Below are 20,117 nucleotides of genomic sequence, written 5' to 3'. Positions count from 1 at the left end.
ACCTGACACACCATACAGCAATCTTTTCTAAATCGCTTTGCAACTGATACTGGTCTTCGGATGACCTTACTAGACGGTAAATTACAGCATCATCTGCGAACAACCTAAGAGAACTGCTCAGATTGTCACCCAGGTCATTTATATAGATCAGGAACAGCAGAGGTCCCAGAACGCTTCCCTGGGGAACACCTGATATCACTTTAGTTTTACTCGATGATTTGCCGTCTATTACTACGAACTGCGACCTTCCTGACAGGAAATCACGAATCCAGTCGCACAACTGAGACGATACCCCATAGGCCCGCAGCTTGATTAGAAGTCGCTTGTGAGGAACGGTGTCAAAAGCTTTCCGGAAATCTAGAAATACGGAATCAACTTGAGATCCCCTGCCGATAGCGGCCATTACTTCGTGCGAATAAAGAGCTAGCTGCGTTGCACAAGAACGATGTTTTCTGAAACCATGCTGATTACGTATCAATAGATCGTTCCCTTCGAGGTGATTCATAATGTTTGAATACAGTATATGCTCCAAAACCCTACTGCAAACCGACGTCAATGATATAGGTCTGTAGTTCGATGGATTACTCCTACTATCCTTCTTAAACACTGGTCCGACTTGCACAATTTTCCAACCCTGTAGGTACAGATCTATCGATGAGCGAGCGGTTGTATGTGATTGCTAAGTAGGGAGCTATTGTATCCGCGTAATCTGAAAGGAACCTAATCGGTAATCTATCTGGACCTGAAGACTTGCCCGTATCAAGCGATTTGAGTTGCTTCGCAACCCCTAAGGTATCTACTTCTAAGAAACTCATGCTAGCAGCTGTTCGTGTTTCAGATTCTGGAATGTTCCATTCGTCTTCCCCGGTGAAGAAATTTCGGAAAACTGCGTTCAATAGCTCTGCTTTAGCGGCACAGTCGTCGGTAACAGTACCATCGGCACTGCGCAGTGAAGGTATCGACTGCGTCTTGCCGCTTGTGTACTTTACATACGACCAGAATTTCTTCGGATTTTCTACCAAATTTCGAGACAATATTTCGTTGTGGAACCTATTAAAGGCATCTCGCATTGAAGTCCATGCCGAATTTCGCGCGTCTGTAAATTTTAGCCAATCTTCGGGATTTCGCGTTCTTCTGAACTTCGCATGCTTTTTCCGTTGCCTCTGCAACTGTTTTGTGTACCACGGGGGATCAGTTCCATCTCTTACCAATTTATAAGGTACGAATCTCTCAATTGCTATTGCTACTATATCTTTGAATTTGAGCCACATCTCGTCTACATTTGCATAGTCAGTTCGGAAGGAATGGAGATTGTCTCTTAGGAAGGCTTCTAGTGACACTTTATCCGCTTTTTTAAATAAAATTATTTTGCGTTTGTTTCTGGTTTAGCTCTGGATTGTTTGTGGCTAAGAGGTCAAGTGTGTTTTAGCAACCATTTACAATTCTCGTGGATTCGTGGACTAACTGCTCGAAATAATTTTCGGAGAAAGCATTTAGGACAATCTCGGAAGATGTTTTCTGCCTACCACCGGTTTTGAACAAGTATTTTTGCCAACATATTGAGGGAAGGTTGAAGTCCCCATCAACTATAACCGTATGAGTGGGGTATTTATTTGTTACGAGACTCAAATTTTCTCTGAACTGTTCAGCAACTATATCATCGGAGTCTGGGGGTCGGTAGAAGGAGCCAATTATTAACTTATTTCGGCTGTTAAGTATGACCTCCACCCATACCAATTCGACTTCACTACAAGATAAACCACTACTGACAGACACAAACACTCCACTACAAATTCTGCCTAATCTATCTTTCCTGAACACCGTCTGAGACCGTAAAAATTTCTGCAGAACTTATTTCAGGCTTTAGCCAGCTTTCTGTACCCATAACGATTTCAGCTTTTGTGCTTTCTATTAGCGCTTGAAGCCCAGGGACTTTCCCAGCACAACTACAACAATTTACAACTACAATTCCGATTGTTCCTTGATCCAAGCACGTCCTGTATTTGCTATGAATCCTTTGAGATTGCGGCCCACCCCGTACTTTCCCGAGGCCTTCTAACCTAAAAAACCGCCCAGTCCACGCCACACAGCCTCCGCTACCCGTGTATCCGCCAGCTTAGTTTACTGAACTCCTGACCCATTCAGCGGAACCCGAAACCCCACCACCCTATGGCGCAAGGCAAGAAATCTGCAGCCAACACTGTCGCAAAATCGTCTGAGCCTCTGATTCAGGCCCTCCACCCGGCTCTGCACCAAAGGTCCGCAGTCGGTTCTGTCAACGATGCTGCAGATGGTGAGCTCTGCCTTCATCTCGTAAGCAAGACCGGCAGCCTTCACCAAATCAGATAGCCGCTGGAATCCAGAGAGAACTTTCTCAGATCCAAAGCGACACAAGTCATTAGTGCCGACATGTGCCACTACCTGCAGCTGGCTGCACCCTGTGCTCTTCATGGCACCCGGAAGGACCCCTTCCACATCAAGAATGACTCCACCCGGAATGCACATGGAGTGCACAGTGGATTTCTGTCCCTCCTTAGCCGCCATATCCCTAAAGGGCCACCGAGCGAGGTGGCGCAGTGGTTAGACACTGGACTCGCATTCGGGAGGACGACGGTTCAATCCCGCGTCCGGCCATCCTGATTTAGGTTTTCCGTGATTTCCCTAAATCACTCCAGGCAAATGCCGGGATGGTTCCTCTGAAAGGGCACGGCCGACTTCCTTCCCCATCCTTCCCTAATTCGATGAGACCGATGACCACGCTGTCTGGTCTCCTTCCCCAAAACAACCGACCAACCTAAGGGGCCCCATTACGAGCCTATCATTGGAGCTCCCAACTACCAATAAGCCCACCCTCTGCGATTGCCCGGCCCTTGAAGGCTGATAATCATCCTCTGAAACAGGTCACACAGCTGCATCTGGCTCAGCCAGAGACAGTACCGGAAACCTGTTTGTCAGACGCACCGGGAGGCTTTCTGATCAGCGTCTGGGAACGTCTTTCGCTGCCTGCCACGCCTTGGAACGACCTCCCAATCAACCACAGGCGAGGGCTCAGCCCCACTGCGGGCAGCAGCCGGGTCAACCACAGCGGCAGACCGATCTGGGGGCAGACGGGACGAGGTTGACATCCCCGTGATACCCAAGTCCGGCTCCCCACAGTGGTGCCCATTGGTAACAGCCTCAAGCTGCGTGACCGAAGTCAGCGCCGCCTGCAGCTGTGAGCGAAGGGATGCCAACTCAGCCCTCATCCGAACACAGCAATCACAGTTCCTGTCCATTCTAATCGATGTTGAACAACAGTTACTGAAACACAAGTCCGTGCCTAGATAACGCAAGGGAAACACACAAAGAATGTATGACCTAACCTGTACAAGTGCCTAACGACTTCGCTACAACCTGCCTGAATTTACGATTACAGTAACTAAAACTCGAAATTACTCCTCCTATACGAAACTATGTAACAAATAACTGAGCTAGGAGTATACGACTTGCTGCTGGCAGCTGCTTATCCAACGGCGGCAGGGAGCACACTGGCTGTGACCAACCGACACTGACCGTTCAAAACAAAAACAAAAGACAAACGACTACGCGACTTTACACTATTCAGGTACTAAAACGCGATGCTACAACTCTCAAATACTATAATACGCCCGACATTTATGAATTAAAGAATGCAAGTACCCGAAAACACGCAAAGAAACTAAGAATTAAACTATGTAACAAATAAGTGAGCTAGGAGTATACGACTTGCTGCTGGCAAGTATGGATGTAGATGTAGATGTAGAGGAGTTCATCTTCAGCCACCGTCTGGCGCTTGTCGGTACACACTAGCTGTTTATGGGAATGTAAGTATCACAATTACGGTAGTGCAGTCCAATTACGTGCAGGTCGTTACTTGCTTACGTTCCCACGCAACTTGTGTTGCTTAATTTCGTTGTAATTTGTAGCATCTTGTTGTGATGTTATCATTTTGATATCCCGAGCTGCCCAGATAACCAGATCTTGTCGCGCTTACTCCATACAGTCTTCTGCATATTTTGGTACGTCTCCACAGTGTTAGGGTCATTTTGTAATTTGACTTGAGTTGTATCGAACTTTATTAGTTTCATTGTGATTTATGTCACTCGTTAGACTTGGGTTTAACGACTGTTTAACTTGTCCTCCAAATTGTTACGGTTAGGCGATCCATTAAAAGCAAAATTAGCCTGTTACATACCCAATTAGGTCTCTTCTCTGTGCTGGCGTTTTCCTTGTGCACAGCGGCAACAAGCATTTTACCCGCTCGTCCTGCATCAGTACATTTACATCTACGTCAGTACTATGAAAGCCACCTGATGGGGTGTGGAAGAGGGCCTTTGTGGTACCACTAACTGATTCCCTCGTCGCTGTTCCGACCGCCAGCGGTTCACGGTAAGAATGGTAATCGGTAAGTCACTGTACTAGCTTTAATTCCTCGACTCTCTTCGTCGTGGTCATTTCGCGAGATGTATGAAGGAGTAAGTAATATGTTGTTCGACTCTTTCGGGAAAGTAATCTCTCGAAACGTCGACAGTAAACCTCTCCGTGATGCACAAGGCTTCTCTCGTAGTGTCTGCCACTAGAGTTCGTTGAGCATCTTTGTGACGCTCTCGCGCCGACTAAACGATCCCGTGACGAAACGCGCGGCTCTTCTTTCGATCTTCCCCATCTCTATCAGTCCTACCTCGTAAGAATCCCAGATTGTTAAATATTACTCAAGAATCAGTAGAAAAAGCGCTTAGCAAGCCACTTCTTTCGTGGATGAATTACATTCCATTCACATTCTTCATATGAGTCTCAGCTGGAATCTGCTCTTCTAACTATTCGTTTTATGTGGTAATTCCACTTAAGGTCGCTCTGTATAGTTACTTCAGGCTACTGTACGGTAGATACTGTATCCAGCAATTTGTCATCAATGGTGTAGTTGTTAAGGGTCAACTGCCAGAGCCTGCATATCTCACCAATCTACTGTGGGTAATTTTGCAAAAGGATACTGTTTTCTACACCTGCTACTTTCTTATAGACAATCGCATCATCTCCGTTCAGTCTGAGAGAGCTTCCGACGCTTTCTACGATTTAGTTTTACGTGTTACCTTTCACAGCAATGAACACTGCAGTAGTTCGTCTTATATTTCTGGTCTCATTAACTAGGACTAGAAATTTCAAGTCATCGAGGTTTCTAGGAGTTCTAGTCCCACAAGATATGCGGAAGACCTTGTGTGAAGTGTGGAAGGTAGGAGAGGGGTACTGGCGGAAGCAAAGCTGTGACGGCGGGTAGGAAGGTGTGCCTTTATAACTCAGACGGTAAGAGAGTTGCCCACGAAAGGCAAGGTTCCTGGGTAGAGCACCGTTCCGGCACACTGTTTTAATCTTACAGGAAGTTTTGATAGGAAAATAATCCGTAAGGTTTTATTATTCAATGTTTCTTCAGACCTGGAACCCTGGACGAAACGACATTAGCTACATAAGTGGCCAGAATGGTTATCTCACACTCCAGTCGAGTGTGCGCTGTTTTGAAACTTCCTGGAAGATTAAAACTATGTGTTGGACCGAGACTCGAACCTGGAGTCTTTATCAGCCTGCATTGTGGGTTTGGATATGTGCTAATGTGGGCTAGGTTAAGCGCCAGAAAATACACCTGTGCACATTTCAAGGCTCCGGAACGACATGTTGTGCTATGTATACATCATAAAGAGACGGAGAGGTGTCGCTTTGCTTATTTGCAGCGTTGTTACACGCACCTGCTGTAGCCTGGCTATGGGAGCGCTGAGCGCTGTGTGTGTCTGTGCGTGTTGCAGGGAAGCGCATGTGCGTGGGCGAGGAGCTGGCGCGCGTCGTGCTGTGGCTGTACTGCGGCGCGCTGCTGCAGCGCCTGCGCGTCTCCGCCCCCGACGCCGCCGCCGGCCCGGACCTGCGCGGCGCCTGCGGCATCACCCTCACGCCGCCCCCGCAGCCGCTGCGCTTCACCCCCCGCTGACCGCCTCCACCCGCGCCATCTTCTCTGCCCTCTCTCTCTCACTGATTAAAAAAGAAATTCATACGTACCCACTCACTGTCTCGACAATCGTGTTTGACTGAAGACTCCCTTTACAACATCCCACATCTGCCCTGGATATTTTGCCATGGTAACATCATGTAACAGAAAAAAACAGGTTTTCTTTTGATTTTCTTTACCTCGCCTCCGACAAGTTGTCCATTTTTTAAGGCTATAATAAGTGAGTAGCATTTATCTGTGACGAAATGTATACATTTCTTTAATAAAACGCTACATATGGACAATGAATGAATGGTATTAACTGTGTCTGACGTTCATGTAAATATTCCAAAAGCATTAACGCCTACCAAGCGCAACATAATGGAGAGGAACTGACTCCTTGCGTTCCATCCATTTTCACGCAAAATCCCTGCCCTGGCCTTTACTGACTACTTTACTTTTGTCCTTTTCCTGACGTTTACAGTATCCCGTGGCTAGTGCATGAGAAATACATGATGTATCAAAAAGACTCATCCGATTTCGCACGTCTATATTTCTGAAACTGATAAATACATAGGATGATTTGTTTTATGAACAGGACACTCAAAAAGTTTTTTTTCTTTCATACCGTTTCATAGATGTTCAATATGGCCACCTTAAGATGCAAGACATACGTCAGTGCGGTATTGAAATTGTTCCCACACTGCAGCGAGCATATCTTGAGTTACAACTTCCACATCTGCTGATATGCGATGTCTCAGTTCATTCACTGCTGTTGGTAACGTAGGCACATAAACAGAGTCTTTTATAAACCCCCATAAGAAATAATCACATACGGTGATCTCCGGTGAACTCCGAGGCCAGTAATGTAAGGCTGAATCATTTGGTCCAGTGCAACCGATCCACCGTTCAGTAATCCTTTGATTTAAAAATTCCCGCGCTTCCAGATGCCAGTGTGGCGGTACCCCATACTGTTGGTAAATAAAATCGTTCGAATCAGTCTCCAACTGTGGAAAACAAAGTTTTCAAGCATATTGAGATATTTGCTCCCTGTAACAATGTTCTCGGCAAAGAAAAATGGACCGTGCACCTTTTCCCATGAAACTGCAGAAAATATATTAAATTTTAGAGAGTCCCTTTCAAGTGTTGAACAACTTCGTGTGGTTGTTCCGTACCCCATACTGTCACATATGACGGTTCGCCTTTCAATTTAAGTGGAATGTTGCCTCGTCACTAAACATTAAGCATGGAAGAAAATTGTCATCCACCCATCTCGGCAAGAACAAATTACAGAACTCCACGCGTTATTGTCTGTCATCTTCACGAAGAGCTTGCTGTAGCTGAATTTTGTATGGTTTCATCTGTAAACGTCGACGCAACACAGCCAGACGGACATCGGGGGCATGTTGAGCTGTCGAGCTGACGGCGAACGGATTTCTGCGGTCTCCTTGTAGAACTGTGGTGGATGTGTCACACACTCGTGAACGGTCCGGCGATTTATCTTTACACGAACAACCTTTTTCTCGGAATTGTTCTTGCCATGGTCTAAAGCTCTATACTGTAGAAGGATCAACACCGTATCTAGTACATCTAGTACGAAAGTCACGCTGTACAGTTATTACTGACCCGCACTGCGCAAAACGTAGAACACAAAACGCTGCCTGCTATCCCGACGCCATTCTTACTAGAGCTGAAGTGAATGCACATGCTGCTACCTAGCGGGAACCATATAAAACTTGAGATCTTACTCAATCTGAAGTGTTGGCAGAAGAGCCAACACCGTGTTGCTAGAGGAGGCCGAAATGCACGCTTTTAGCCCACGCAGATTGGCGTGAGGTCTGGAACATTACAAGGAAATGAGAACTTAGAAAAACGGACGCAGTTGCTGTAATACTTAACTTTAATCCATAATTGTAGAACATCGCTCTTGATTTTACATGCTTCATAAGTTAAATATCAAATGCTATGGCGCCTTGCTAGGTCGTAGCAAATGACGTAGCTGAAGGCTATGCTAACTATCGTCTCGGTAAATGAGAGCGTATTTGTCAGTGTAGCATCGCTAGCAAAGTCGGTTGTACAACTGGGGCGAGTGCTAGTAAGTCTCTCTAGACCTGCCGTGTGGCGGCGCTCGGTCTGCAATCACTGACAGTGGCGACACGCGGGTCCGACGTATACTAACGGACCGCGGCCGATTTAAAGGCTACCACCTAGCAAGTGTGGTGTCTGGCGGTGACACCACACAATCCAACAGTACATTGTTCACGTACACATCTCAAATAACATAATAGTTATGTTTTTTTTTTTAAATCAGATGATTCTTCTTGATGCACCCAGTACTTCTGCATACACACTCATAGCATCACACATTCGAGCTGTCTCTATGCCACGCGCATTATTCCATTCACGAATTAGTGTGTTCGTCAAGATATACGTATACAACGCTGCCTAGATTCATTTTGTGTCTTACATAGATGATAACACAAAGTATATACATTATTTAGGTGCATAAGTTCATAATGTTTTCCCATAAGTTTAATAAACACAGTAGATACACGTAATGCAGACTGTAGTCACCTATAAAATATCCTGTCGTTCACTATTTACAGTAGTCTGCCAACTGTGCGATAACTTTTTAATTCATATGATTCTGAGGCGAAGAACTCGTTGAGCCACGTTCGGAGAGCATGTTCATCCAGAAAAGAAGTTCCTTGAAGGTTGTTCGATAGAAAGACGGAAAGGAGAAAATCTCTGGGCATAAGGTCAGATGAGTAAGGCGACTGCGAAGTGACTTCCCAACCCAACTTCTGTGTAATGTTTCTTTGCCTGTCTAGCAGAATGCGAGCGGGCATTTTGTGAAGTAGCCTCATTTCACGCAGTCTTCCTGGTTGTTGTTCTTGGATTGCGTCTGCAAGACGTATCAGTTGTTGACAATAAATGTCAGCAGTGTTGGTTAGGCTAAACCACGGGTAAGGAATTCGTAGTACAGCAATCCGTCGCCGCTCCAATTGGCACAGAACATTATGTTCTGTAGATGCGCGCAGGCGTCTGTACGGGGAGATGCTGCTTTGTTTGGGCTCGAACATTCCTTTCCTTTCCTTGTGTTACCATAAAGACGCAATTACTCGTCACTAGTAACGATACAGGATAGGAATGGTCGGTCTTGTTCACCAAGCAGAGATGCACGTGTGGCCACCCTCTAGTATTTGTGATTTTGGCTTAGAGCAGGCGGTACGCATACACCAGATTTTGGTAATTTTCTCATTTTATACAAATCTCGCACGTTGGTGGAATGATCACAGTTCATCACACTTGCCACTTCTCCAGTACACTGACATGGATCATTGTGAGTTTATGCGTTTAAACGATTTTCATTAAACCCCAGTGGTCTTTCTGAACGTCGACAGTCACTGATGTCAAAACTATTCTCCTTAAAACGAGAAAACCATTCTCTTGCCGTGATCTTTTCAAAGGCGTTATCCCCATACACGACGCAAATGTTTCTGGCTGCCTCCGCTACGTTCACCCCTCTATTGAACTCAAACAGAAGAATGTGTCGTAACTGTTCAGACTTGTCCGCTTAGCACTCCATGTTCTAGCGTCCACAGCTCCACTCACTATCTCCAAATACAATATGTAAACTCAGATAGCAAAAGTGAACTACACATAAAAAATAGGAACGATAAATCAATCGATAGCAACCCGAATACCAACATGCAAAACACAAACGCTACGCAATTATGCACCAACCTAAAGCCACAGCACATTCTTAGCGTTTTTTACTTATCTCCCACGTGGGAAATCAGTCAGTCAATCAAAGCTTTATTTATGGTAGTGTTTCAGAGTAATGTTTTCGCCGAGAAAGGAACTGTTGGTTACTCGGAAGTATCGTATGAAAGTCGATATTTGAATCTGAGTGACACCTGCCAGCCACCCACGAATCATTGATCCGTTCCAGGTCTTGCAGCATCTTACCAGTCTTCTCCCACAACTGCATCATGCACGAAAAGGCTCAAGGCGTTGCCGGCGCCCCAGTTGCGCTGTATTTTAATGTTTTACTGTAACTTGCCTTTAGTTCAGTAGCGACAAGTTCGCTATGTCAAATATGCCAACTGATCGAAATCAGAAAATGAGAAAGCCAGTTGCGTGATTATGCTTGTTGAATCCCTCGGCATCTCACAACCAGTACTACAGGTATATAGATGCATACGTACATACAATGATGAGCCAGAGCACTATAACTACATCGTATAATGAAACTGATTGCCACCTGTTGACGTTGTGGGCATTTGATGCGGTGAGAAAAGTATATAAGCAGAGCAGACACTATGGCGAATCATTTTAACGGCCACAGATGCGAAAATCCATTGACATAATCGACTCTGACAAATGGCACATTGTTATGGTTTGGCTTCTGCGAACGAACATCTGAAGATGTTTACGAAAATATCCGTATTTCGGAGGCCGGAGAAGGTGATCCTTATTGTTCACTCCGGTTATTTCCTGCAGTATGGAAAACTGAGGTTTTCCGAAAGTGCGGTCCCGCGCACGGGCGTGAATTTCAGGCATGCTGGTCGAGCCTCGCCTTTCAGTGATCATGCATGTATTCTGTAGTTACAGTCCCTACGTCAGATCGAGGAGCCAGTAACAGCTGGACCGTGGTTTTCGTGAAAGACACGTATTTAGCAAGGTTTAATAAAAGCCAATAGATTATATTTACTTCCGAGGAAATTTGATTTGTGTGTGTGTGTGTGTGTGTGTGTGTGTGTGTGTGTGTGTGTGTAAACTTTCCTGAAAGTATTAACATTGCTGTTTACTTGGAGCAAGCGCCTTATTGACTACGCTTCCGCTACGAGCTTCCTCCTCTTTCTGACGACTATACTGTTTGTCCATTTGGTGTTGATGTTCAGCTAGCTGGGTACTCCCGTGTACTATCTCGTAACCTCATTGTGGGTCTTCCTCGTTCCATCTATTACCCCGCAGAATGCTGGGGGGTGAACTGGAGTGCGGGCGACCTGGAACTACGGTGCATTTTTATTTTGGGAAGACGAGTGACGACTTGTAAGTACTAGCAAAAAAGTTACAGCTACGACCCAGTTAAAACCCTGCATAATACCGACTTTCAAATTATTTTCTTAACAGAAAATCACCTGACTACACTATATTTTTTTCTCTTCGGCTGAGATCTAGGGAATGAGGAGCCCCCTCCCCGTTGCCCCTCCCGTATGGGAGCCCTTGATTCTAAGTAGTCTATTCTCTGTCCTTCTTGCTATTTGAGCAGCTCAGTTCAACCGTCTCTTCTTTAGCACTTCAATGACGTTTCGATGATTGTACAGCTCACCTAATTCTTAATTTTTTTCTGCTCCTCCATTCCATGCTACACTCTAAGTAGAAGAAAAAGTAAGAAAAAGCGACCCACCACAAAGGAATTATCCGAATGGTACGGAAATCGATAGATGTGATTCACACGTACAGCCAAACAGATGATTACAATTTCAGAAAACTTGTTTGATTTAACCAAGAGAAAGAGCTTCGCAAATTGAGCAAGTCAATAACGTGTTGGTACATGATATCACATCTACCGACTTCTGTCCCATTCGTATAATTTCTTCGTGGTGAATCATTTTTTCCTCTCTCTCTCTCTCTCTCTCTCTCTCTCTCTGTGTGTGTGTGTGTGTGTGTGTGTGTGTGTGTGTGTGTGTGTGTGTGTGTGTGTGTGTTAGAGTGTAGTTAATTGATTCAAGTGAATTTGGAAATTTGTACGAAGTAGTCTTTCCTTAAGATATCAATCAAACTGAAATATGTTTTATTTGCTGTTAATAGACGGGCATCTACTACTATGTCCGTTCTAATTACTTGAAGCAGTCAACTGTCTTCAAAGTTAGTCTATATACAAACAAAGGTGTCCCATTTAGGATTTTCTTACGAATCCTACGTTGTCTTCATGAACTCCTAGTCCTCTTTTCTCAGAGACTTTATAATAATTCCGCGTCATTCTAATTAATTCTGTTTTGGAACCACTTATTAATGCTATAAGGGGCGATCAGAAAGTTTCCGTTCGAAGGATGTACAGCCCAGAATTGGTATGCCAATCAGGCAAAATCGCCGTGAGCACTGAGACAATCAACCCACCAACGCACCGTGTTGAAGATACCCGTTTGGCAAAACACCGTGTCCTGGAAGTCCGTAACTGTGCGCTGCACATCATTGTCTGACAGGAATCGCCGATACTTCAAGGCCTTTTTCAAGGAATTGATGGCGTGATAATCCCATTGGACGAGATTAGGACTAGCGCTCTAATCAAACCATCAATCGCCGGCTTGTTATTGTCCGTAATGGATGAGGCTGGTATCCCAGATCGATCAGCGTCTTCCGTCGAATAGAGACCAGCGCTAAACTTGGTGCAGCATCCCACAACGGTCGTTTTTGACAGATGTGATACACGTTCTGGATTCTCCTGTGGACGTCTACCGGCGTTTTTCCTTCGGCAGCCAAGAAAAGAGTAATAGCACGTAGGTCCTGTATGGACGCATTTGGCAATAACACCACCATATTTCATGTTACATCATTTACCACACACACGTCGGAAAGACACAAATGCCAAACTAAAACCCTTCTTACAAGTCTGTGCTTATAGATACGCATCTACAGTCTGGAACCGCGCTACCGTTATGGTCGCAGGTTCGAAACTTGCCTCGGGCATGGATGTGTATGATGTCTTTAGGTTAGTTAGGTTTAAGTAGTTCTAAGTTCTAGGGGACTGATGACCTAAAAAGTTAAGTCCCATAGTGCTCAGAGCCATTTGAACCATAGACCCGTATCGAAGTCGCGTTACGTTACATATACCTGTATCAATGCCCTCAAACGGAAAATTTTTGGTAGCCCAATATATATATATATATATATATATATATATATATATATATAATTCGGCAAGTCTAGTAATATTGTCCCCCAGCAATTGGACCCTTGTGGATTAGTTTTAGTAAATTCTCTCCCGATCTTCTCTAAGACGAGGTTAAATGAAATAGCTTAAATAGTGTCCCCTTGCCCCAGTTCACAGTACATCTTAAAATTTTCAGTTTCTCCTATCGCTGTCTTTATATACATAGCGTGTATACATTTTTACTAATTCTATCTCACTGTATTTCGGAGTGTGTCAACGTGTGTTATCCCAGACGTTTTTGAAATACACGAATAAAATCTGTGCATCTGCACTGAGAGAGATATATAGGGCTTTTAGTTATAGACTGTCGAGTTGTGAGTAGTTTAGCCCTATCTCGCGAATCAAAGCAAGGTTGGTAATGCTTATGTGGTACGACTGGTACCACAGCATGGCAGAGCAGAGAGTCGGTGCGGATCGGCCAATAAACATTTCCGATTAAGAGGGTATTCGTCCTTGTAAGCAAGAAAAATAGGTGATTTTCGTGATTTTTCAAGTAAAATAAAAAGTAGTACTAAATCTGATGATACATTTTCATTCCTTACACTTTCGTTTATAAGGAACCATTTTTGTGTCCACATTGAACGCTCCCCGTAACCGCTGGATCCGGTGGAAGGAGCCCTTCCAGCCGGATCATTTGTCACTGTCGGGAATTTCCCAAGCCCTCAAACTGGACCTGTAAAAAAAAGAAAAAAAAAGTTTGTGTACGTTACTGTCAATAGATTTTCTGTCGGCCTACAGAGGATAATTGAAAAATATTAAGTTCTAACAAAATGCTGACGTGTTGAAACAAATTTAATTTTCATCTCCCACTAAATTGAGACAAAAGGATGCACCGAAAATAGACTTTTGAAAACTTCAGAAAACGGCTGCTTATGCCGATAGAGAATTCAATTTAAAATGCTTCCATCAAATTCCGATCAAAATCGTTCATACCTTTCTCAAGTTACGGTTCCTGCCAGTTTAAAAAACACGGTTTCGTGAAAAACGCGTTTGAAGTTTTGGGCTAAATTTTCTGTAGTTAAGTTGACATACCTCGAGTCAGCGATATCTGGACCATACAGCGGTCTTTCTAGATTGAAATGGACATCCTCTTCAATCTTTTTCGTGGCTATGGTGGTCCTGCGAGCGTCTTTGGCAAATTCTGACATCCGCTGCTCCGCTCTCTCAATGCACGTTTCGTCCCCATTTGTGCAGAAGTTGTAAAAGGTTGATCCGATCTCGAACTCGAGCATGTTCATAATTTTCATAATGTATGTTAGACCGTCGCTGAAATTACATGCTGCCATAGCGGCCACGATGTCGGCAATTCTTTTTCCCTGTGAATGATTTTCGGAGACACTTTTTCGCTAATCGCCTTCTAACTCGATAACGGAGCTTCTGCGGACTCCGAATGGAAAGGAGACATTCCAGAGGAAACTTTAAGCAAAAAAAATGATGTTTTGAAATTTTCAACGTGGATTAACCCGTTAAACCTGCGGAGCGGTTCGCCGCCCAATTTGTCTCATACCACGTACATCGCCAACAGGACTTGGGTTCTTGACGCGGGTGTGATTTGCTAAAACTCCTATAACCAGAGCAAACTATCCGCCATGTTTTCCCCAAAGTGTAGCATATTCATACTTGTCTACATGTGAGTAACGATGTGAGTGGAGATTTATAATTAAATGTACTGAGGAATTAGTTGTAAGTATGGGTGACTGCTCAGCTGTGAACTGCACTAACCCTTGCAGAATTGGTTTTTCGTGTTAGGTTCACAAGTGATCATGAACGAACAAAAAATGGACCGTAAATTGCCGCAAATACAATTGGGAACCAGAACCTGGCGCTCAACTGTGTGCGGTAAGTATACGCTAATGAAAGTAGTTATAAAAGTGAAAGCGGCTGTATGCAATTGCGTTTCTTCCCCCGTGTAAAAGTAGACTGAAGCAGTTCGTCTCAAAACTTTTCGATTCCTGAAATATTTTCACAATTGATAAAGTGGAGGGGAATATTTATTGTGATGTAATTAGATGTCGTTATCATAAACATATACACACAAATTGTATAGTACCCAACCCCTTTTCTTATACAGGTACTGTTGAATTAGTGATATTTTATAGCGGATTGGCCTTTGTAGGCAACCTGCACAAGTAACGTAACCCTCGAAGAATAATAGTTTTGAGCAAAACTCAACAAGCAACAAAGTTTCTGTCTTATTTTTGTGTTAATGGCAAAGACTTTTAATTACAGTGTGAAATCAGTACACAAAATTTACAGTTGGTTTTTGGGGTGGAGGTTACTCAGACTTCCCTGCTGGGAAACAACTAATTCACTCTATCGAACAAAAAGTAACGTAAAATGTTACTTTTGAGTAATAGGCCTATATGAGTATACTTCTGCGGCTGAGTCCGTACATAGTGCAATTCTAGGGGCTTCATAATGATACGACATTCTCATTTTTACTGTGATTAGACTCATGCTATAAGGAAGGGATTTTTAAGTTCTTAACCCCCAGATTACGTTTTCAATAATGTCACTGTTGTTGCATGTTAATATTGCACTTAGATACTCAGTAAAGACCATGCTCGCTTTATACATGAACATGTGAAAATATTGATTCCTCTGTAGCTAATGCGTTACCAACAGAAACTTACAAATATCTCTTAACACATTAATTACTGTTCCGTACACTTCATACATATTTAGAAAATTTAGAGAACCGGCATCTGAAGCTGAAAGCAGAACGATCTACTGCCTCCAACATACATTGCGTGCAAGGGCCACAAAGATACGATAACGAGAAATTATGGCTCATACAGAGGCATACAGACACTCATTTTTTCCCTTTTTCTCTTTGTAAGTGGACTGGAAAGGAAATGACCAATACAGGGTGAGGAAAATAAAAGTGTCCCGGAGAACAGAGTTCCGGAGTTCAAGGAAACACAGCAGAGGAACGGAAATACTATACTAACCTGACTAATGTTGAAAGTGATCACAATTCACCTCTTGGTACTTTTGGACCTTGGTCAGCAAGCTGCTCAAGGCAGATCGAAGCTGGGCTGCTGGAATTGGTGCAGTCTCATCCGAAATGTTCTGCTGCAGTTCCTAAAGACTATGAGGGTTGTTGCGATACACCTTAGACTTGGCTCTCCACCCAAAGTAGGCCTAATCGAACTCTGACAGATCAGGTGATCGGGAAGACCAGCTAGGGATGCGACCAAAGTGACCTCTGCTAACAACTCTGCCAGGCATGAAGGGGGTGATGATTGAGTAAATGTGCTCCAATGTTCGGCTGGCTGTGTGAGCGGTTGTTCCATCCTATTTGAAGCACCAGTAGGTCTTTTGCTCTTCCGATAATGCTGCCACAAATGGTTTCAAAATGTTGGCAATGTAATGCGCCTAAGTCAGCGTCTGATGAAAGAAGATGAGACCAACAATGCGGCGTGCAGACACAGCAACACTAAACCCCAAACTTCTGATCACGCAGTGCTGTTTCGTGGAAGTTATGCGGATTCTCTCTTCCCAGAACCTGTGATTCTGTGAGCTGACGTAACCAATGTGGTGAAACCAGGCTTCATCAGACATAAATGTTCCATGTTTAAGCCATTCATTATTATCTCAGTGAATAGCCACTCACAAAACTGGAGGCGCTGAGGAGCATCTGCTGGTTTTAATGCATGAACAGTATACATTCGGTAGGGATGCATGTCGAGTCCAGGTGGAGCATACGTCCGCATTATCGACAAGATATGCCGGTCTCTTGCGACAGGTGTCGGGTCATTTCGCTAGAACTCTGAAGCAGACTTGTTCAAAACAGACCCCCCGTCTGGCGCCATTTCGGATTAAGTGATGTATGACCCTCTTTAATGTCACTTTGACACCTTTAAACGTCTCAGGAAACAACCGATCACAACAGCCCCAAGACTTTGTTGTCACGTAACTTTCCACAGCGAACACCTGCTGCTCCACTACGAGTACCATCGTCCTCTTTGCACTGCTCCGCTCACAATAACACAGTCTGCACTATGCTCTGAAACGATGTGGATCACGTGGAGGGCGTACACGTGGTGTGAGCGTTGCAGAGTCTGGTTATATGCATACATTCACGTCCAATCGTGTCCACTCATCCGGGGCATTTTTATTGGCCCCATCCTCCGCCCCGCACCGTAAGGTGTACTGCGGAGTGTCAGTGTAGATGTAGATACGCCTAGTACCAAATATTTGATAAGAAATATTGTAATAAAGTTCCGCGAATGGGTTAACTACTCACAAGGTAAACGTGGCGGAATCATCAGATTTTGGAAGAACATGGCGGACGATTCAGCCTATTATAGAGGAGCTCTGTGATTTGGTGCGCTGCCACCAAAGCTCCGAGGAGCGGATGAGAGGTACGTTTCAAGCTGATGGATTACTGACTAGGATGCCGTGGCTTCTCAGCACTTTTGATGTCTCGTGGATCATAGGCAACAATTCGTCGCCGGCGTGTTTACAACGAAAGGTTTGTTAATTACTGATAGTTACCGGCCTCTCATACAGTCGTTCACGAGATAATAATTGCCCGCTATGATAACATTTGCCGTGTTGCTCCTGAGCACCAAAATCGGAGAATACGGTGTGTGGTACCCTTCCTCACTTGCGCACTGGTATTTACTGATGACTTACAATTGAGCGTGAGTACTACAGACTACTTATTTGCTAGTCAATGCAGCTACAGATACATTCGAGCATTGCAAAGTAGTGCTCCGGGCGAATCGTGATGAGCATTCCCGATATGCAATGGATACCTACAAATGGATTATATGTCCCAACTATTGTTTCAGATACTCTCAGTCCCTTTGTTGTGTCCATGGTAAATTCTTTAACTTGCCAAACTGCAATTCCAAATAAACAGCAGCTCACTTTTATTTCCACGCGAGATTCGGAATTGTGTTTTTACATTTCAGGCAAGTTTGATGCATGGCTTCTTCAGTTTCACAGTGTAAAGGATACAGAGGGAAGTCCATTGTTCCGAGCCTCCGTTCTCTCCACTAACAGGATTCAATGCTTTTTGAATTAAAAGCTAGCTGGGTTATGATGCATACAACCTCTGCAGCAATTGGAACACTATGACAGCCTCTTCGTCGTCCATGACGGAAGGAACGTCTGATGCTTACAGTTAAAATAAGTAACAAATGACTAATTCAGTATGTTGTTGTTGTTGTTGTTGTTGTGGTCTTCAGTCCTGAGACTGGTTTGATGCAGCTCTCCATGCTACTCTATCCTGTGCAAGCTTCATCATCTCCCAGTACCTACTGCAACCTACATCCTTCTGAATCTGCTTAGTGTATTCATCTCTTGGTCTCCCCCTATGATTTTTACCCTCCACGCTGCCCTCCAATACTAAATTGGTGATCCCTTGATGCCTCAGAACATGTCCTACCAACCGATCCCTTCTTCTGGTCAAGTTGTGCCACAAACTTCTCTTCTCCCCAATCCTATTCAATACTTCCTCATTAGTTCTGTGATCTACCCATCTAATCTTCAGCATTCTTCTGTAGCACCACATTTCAAAAGCTTCTATTCTCTTCTTGTCCAAACTATTTACCGTCCACGTTTCACTTCCATACATGGCTACACTCCATACAAATACTTTCAGAAATAACTTCCTGACACTTAAATCTATACTCGATGTTAAAAAATTTCTCTTCTTCGGAAATGCTTTCCTTGCCATTGCCAGTCTACATTTTATATCCTCTCTACTTCGTCCATCATCAGTTATTTTGCTCCCCAAATAGCAAAACTCCCTTACTACTTTAAGTGTCTCATTTCCTAATCTAATACCTTCAGCATCACCCGACTTAACTCGACTACATTCCATTATCCTCGTTTTGCTTTTGTTGATGTTCATCTTATATCCTCCCTTCAAGACACCATCCATTCCGTTCAACTGCTCTTCCAAGTCCTTTGCTGTCTCTGCCAGAATTACAATGTCATCGGCGAACCTCAAAGTTTTTATTTCTTCTCCATGGATTTTAATACCTACTCCAAATTTTTCTTTTGTTTCCTTTACTGCCTGCTCAATATAGAGATTGAATAACATCGGGGAGAGGCTACAACCCTGTCTTACTCCCTTCCCAACCACTGCTTCCCTTTCATGTCCCTCAACTCTTATAACTGCCATCTGGTTTCTGTACAAGTTGTAAATAGCCTTTCGCTCCCTGTATTTTACCCCTGCCACCTTTAGAATTTGAAAGAGAGTATTCCAGTCAACATTGTCAAATGATTTCTCTAAGTCTACAAATGCTAGAAACGTAGGTTTACCTTTCCTTAATCTTTCTTCTAAGATAAGTCGTAAGGTCAGTATTGCCTCACGTGTTCCAGTATTTCTACGGAATCCAAACTGATCTTCCCCGAGGTCGGCTTCTACTAGTTTTTCCATTCGTCTGTAAAGAATTCGTGTTAGTACTTTGCAGCTGTGGCTTATTAAACTGATAGTTCGGTAATTTTCACATCTGTCAACACCTGCTTTCTTTGGGATTGGAATTGTTACATTCTTCTAGAAGTCTGAGGGTATTTCGCCTGTTTCATACATCTCGCTCACCAGATGGTAGAGTTTTGTCAGGACTAGCTCTCCCAAGGCCGTCAGTAGTTCCAATGGAATGTTGTCTACTCCGGGGGCCTTGTTTCGATCAGGTCCTTCAGTGCTCTGTCAAACTCTTCACGCAGTATCGTATCTCCCATTTCAGCTTCATCTACATCCTCTTCCATTTCCATAATATTGTCCTCAAGTGCATCGCCCTTGTATAGACCCTCTATATACTCCTTCCACCTTTCTGCTTTCCCTTCTTTGCTTAGAACTGGGTTTCCATCTGAGCTCTTGATGTTCATACATGTGGTTCTCTTATCTCCAAAGGTCTCTTTAATTTTTCTGTAGGCAGTATCTATCTTACCCCTAGTGAGATAAGCCACTACATCCTTACACTTGTCCTCTAGCCATCCCTGCTTAGCCATTTTGCACTTCCTGTCGATCTCATTTTTGAGACGTTTGTATTCCTTTTTGCCTGCTTCATTTACTGCATTTTTATATTTTCTCCTTTCATCAATTAAATTCAATATTTCTTCTGTTACCCAAGGATTTCTACTAACCCTCTTCTTTTTACCTACTTGATCGTCTGATGCCTTCACTACTTCATCCCTCAGAGCTACCCATTCTTCTTCTACTGTATT

At 43.9% G+C, this 20,117-nt stretch overlaps 1 protein-coding gene across 5 annotated transcripts in view; it reads left to right on the top strand.

Annotated features, from left to right (window-relative positions):
- The window catches only part of LOC124714372 (cytochrome P450 306a1), a 925,226-nt gene that overhangs the window by 418,287 nt on the left and 486,822 nt on the right, over positions 1-20,117 (top strand). For 2 of the 5 annotated variants that reach the window (XM_047243017.1, XM_047243014.1), the window contains one exon: positions 5,814-6,286. The exons of 2 other annotated variants lie outside the window; for them this stretch is intronic. In XM_047243017.1, coding sequence (XP_047098973.1) covers positions 5,814-6,093 — 280 coding nt within the window. In that variant the 3' untranslated portion in view covers positions 6,094-6,286. Of the gene's footprint in view, positions 1-5,813; positions 6,287-11,616; positions 11,648-20,117 lie in introns of those variants that run through there. One more of the 5 variants, XM_047243015.1, reaches the window with a different exon arrangement.

The sequence above is a fragment of the Schistocerca piceifrons genome, chromosome 1 (genome assembly GCF_021461385.2).
Source record: "Schistocerca piceifrons isolate TAMUIC-IGC-003096 chromosome 1, iqSchPice1.1, whole genome shotgun sequence".
Lineage (NCBI taxonomy): Eukaryota > Metazoa > Arthropoda > Insecta > Orthoptera > Acrididae > Schistocerca > Schistocerca piceifrons.
This window is presented reverse-complemented; position numbering and strand designations above follow the sequence as displayed.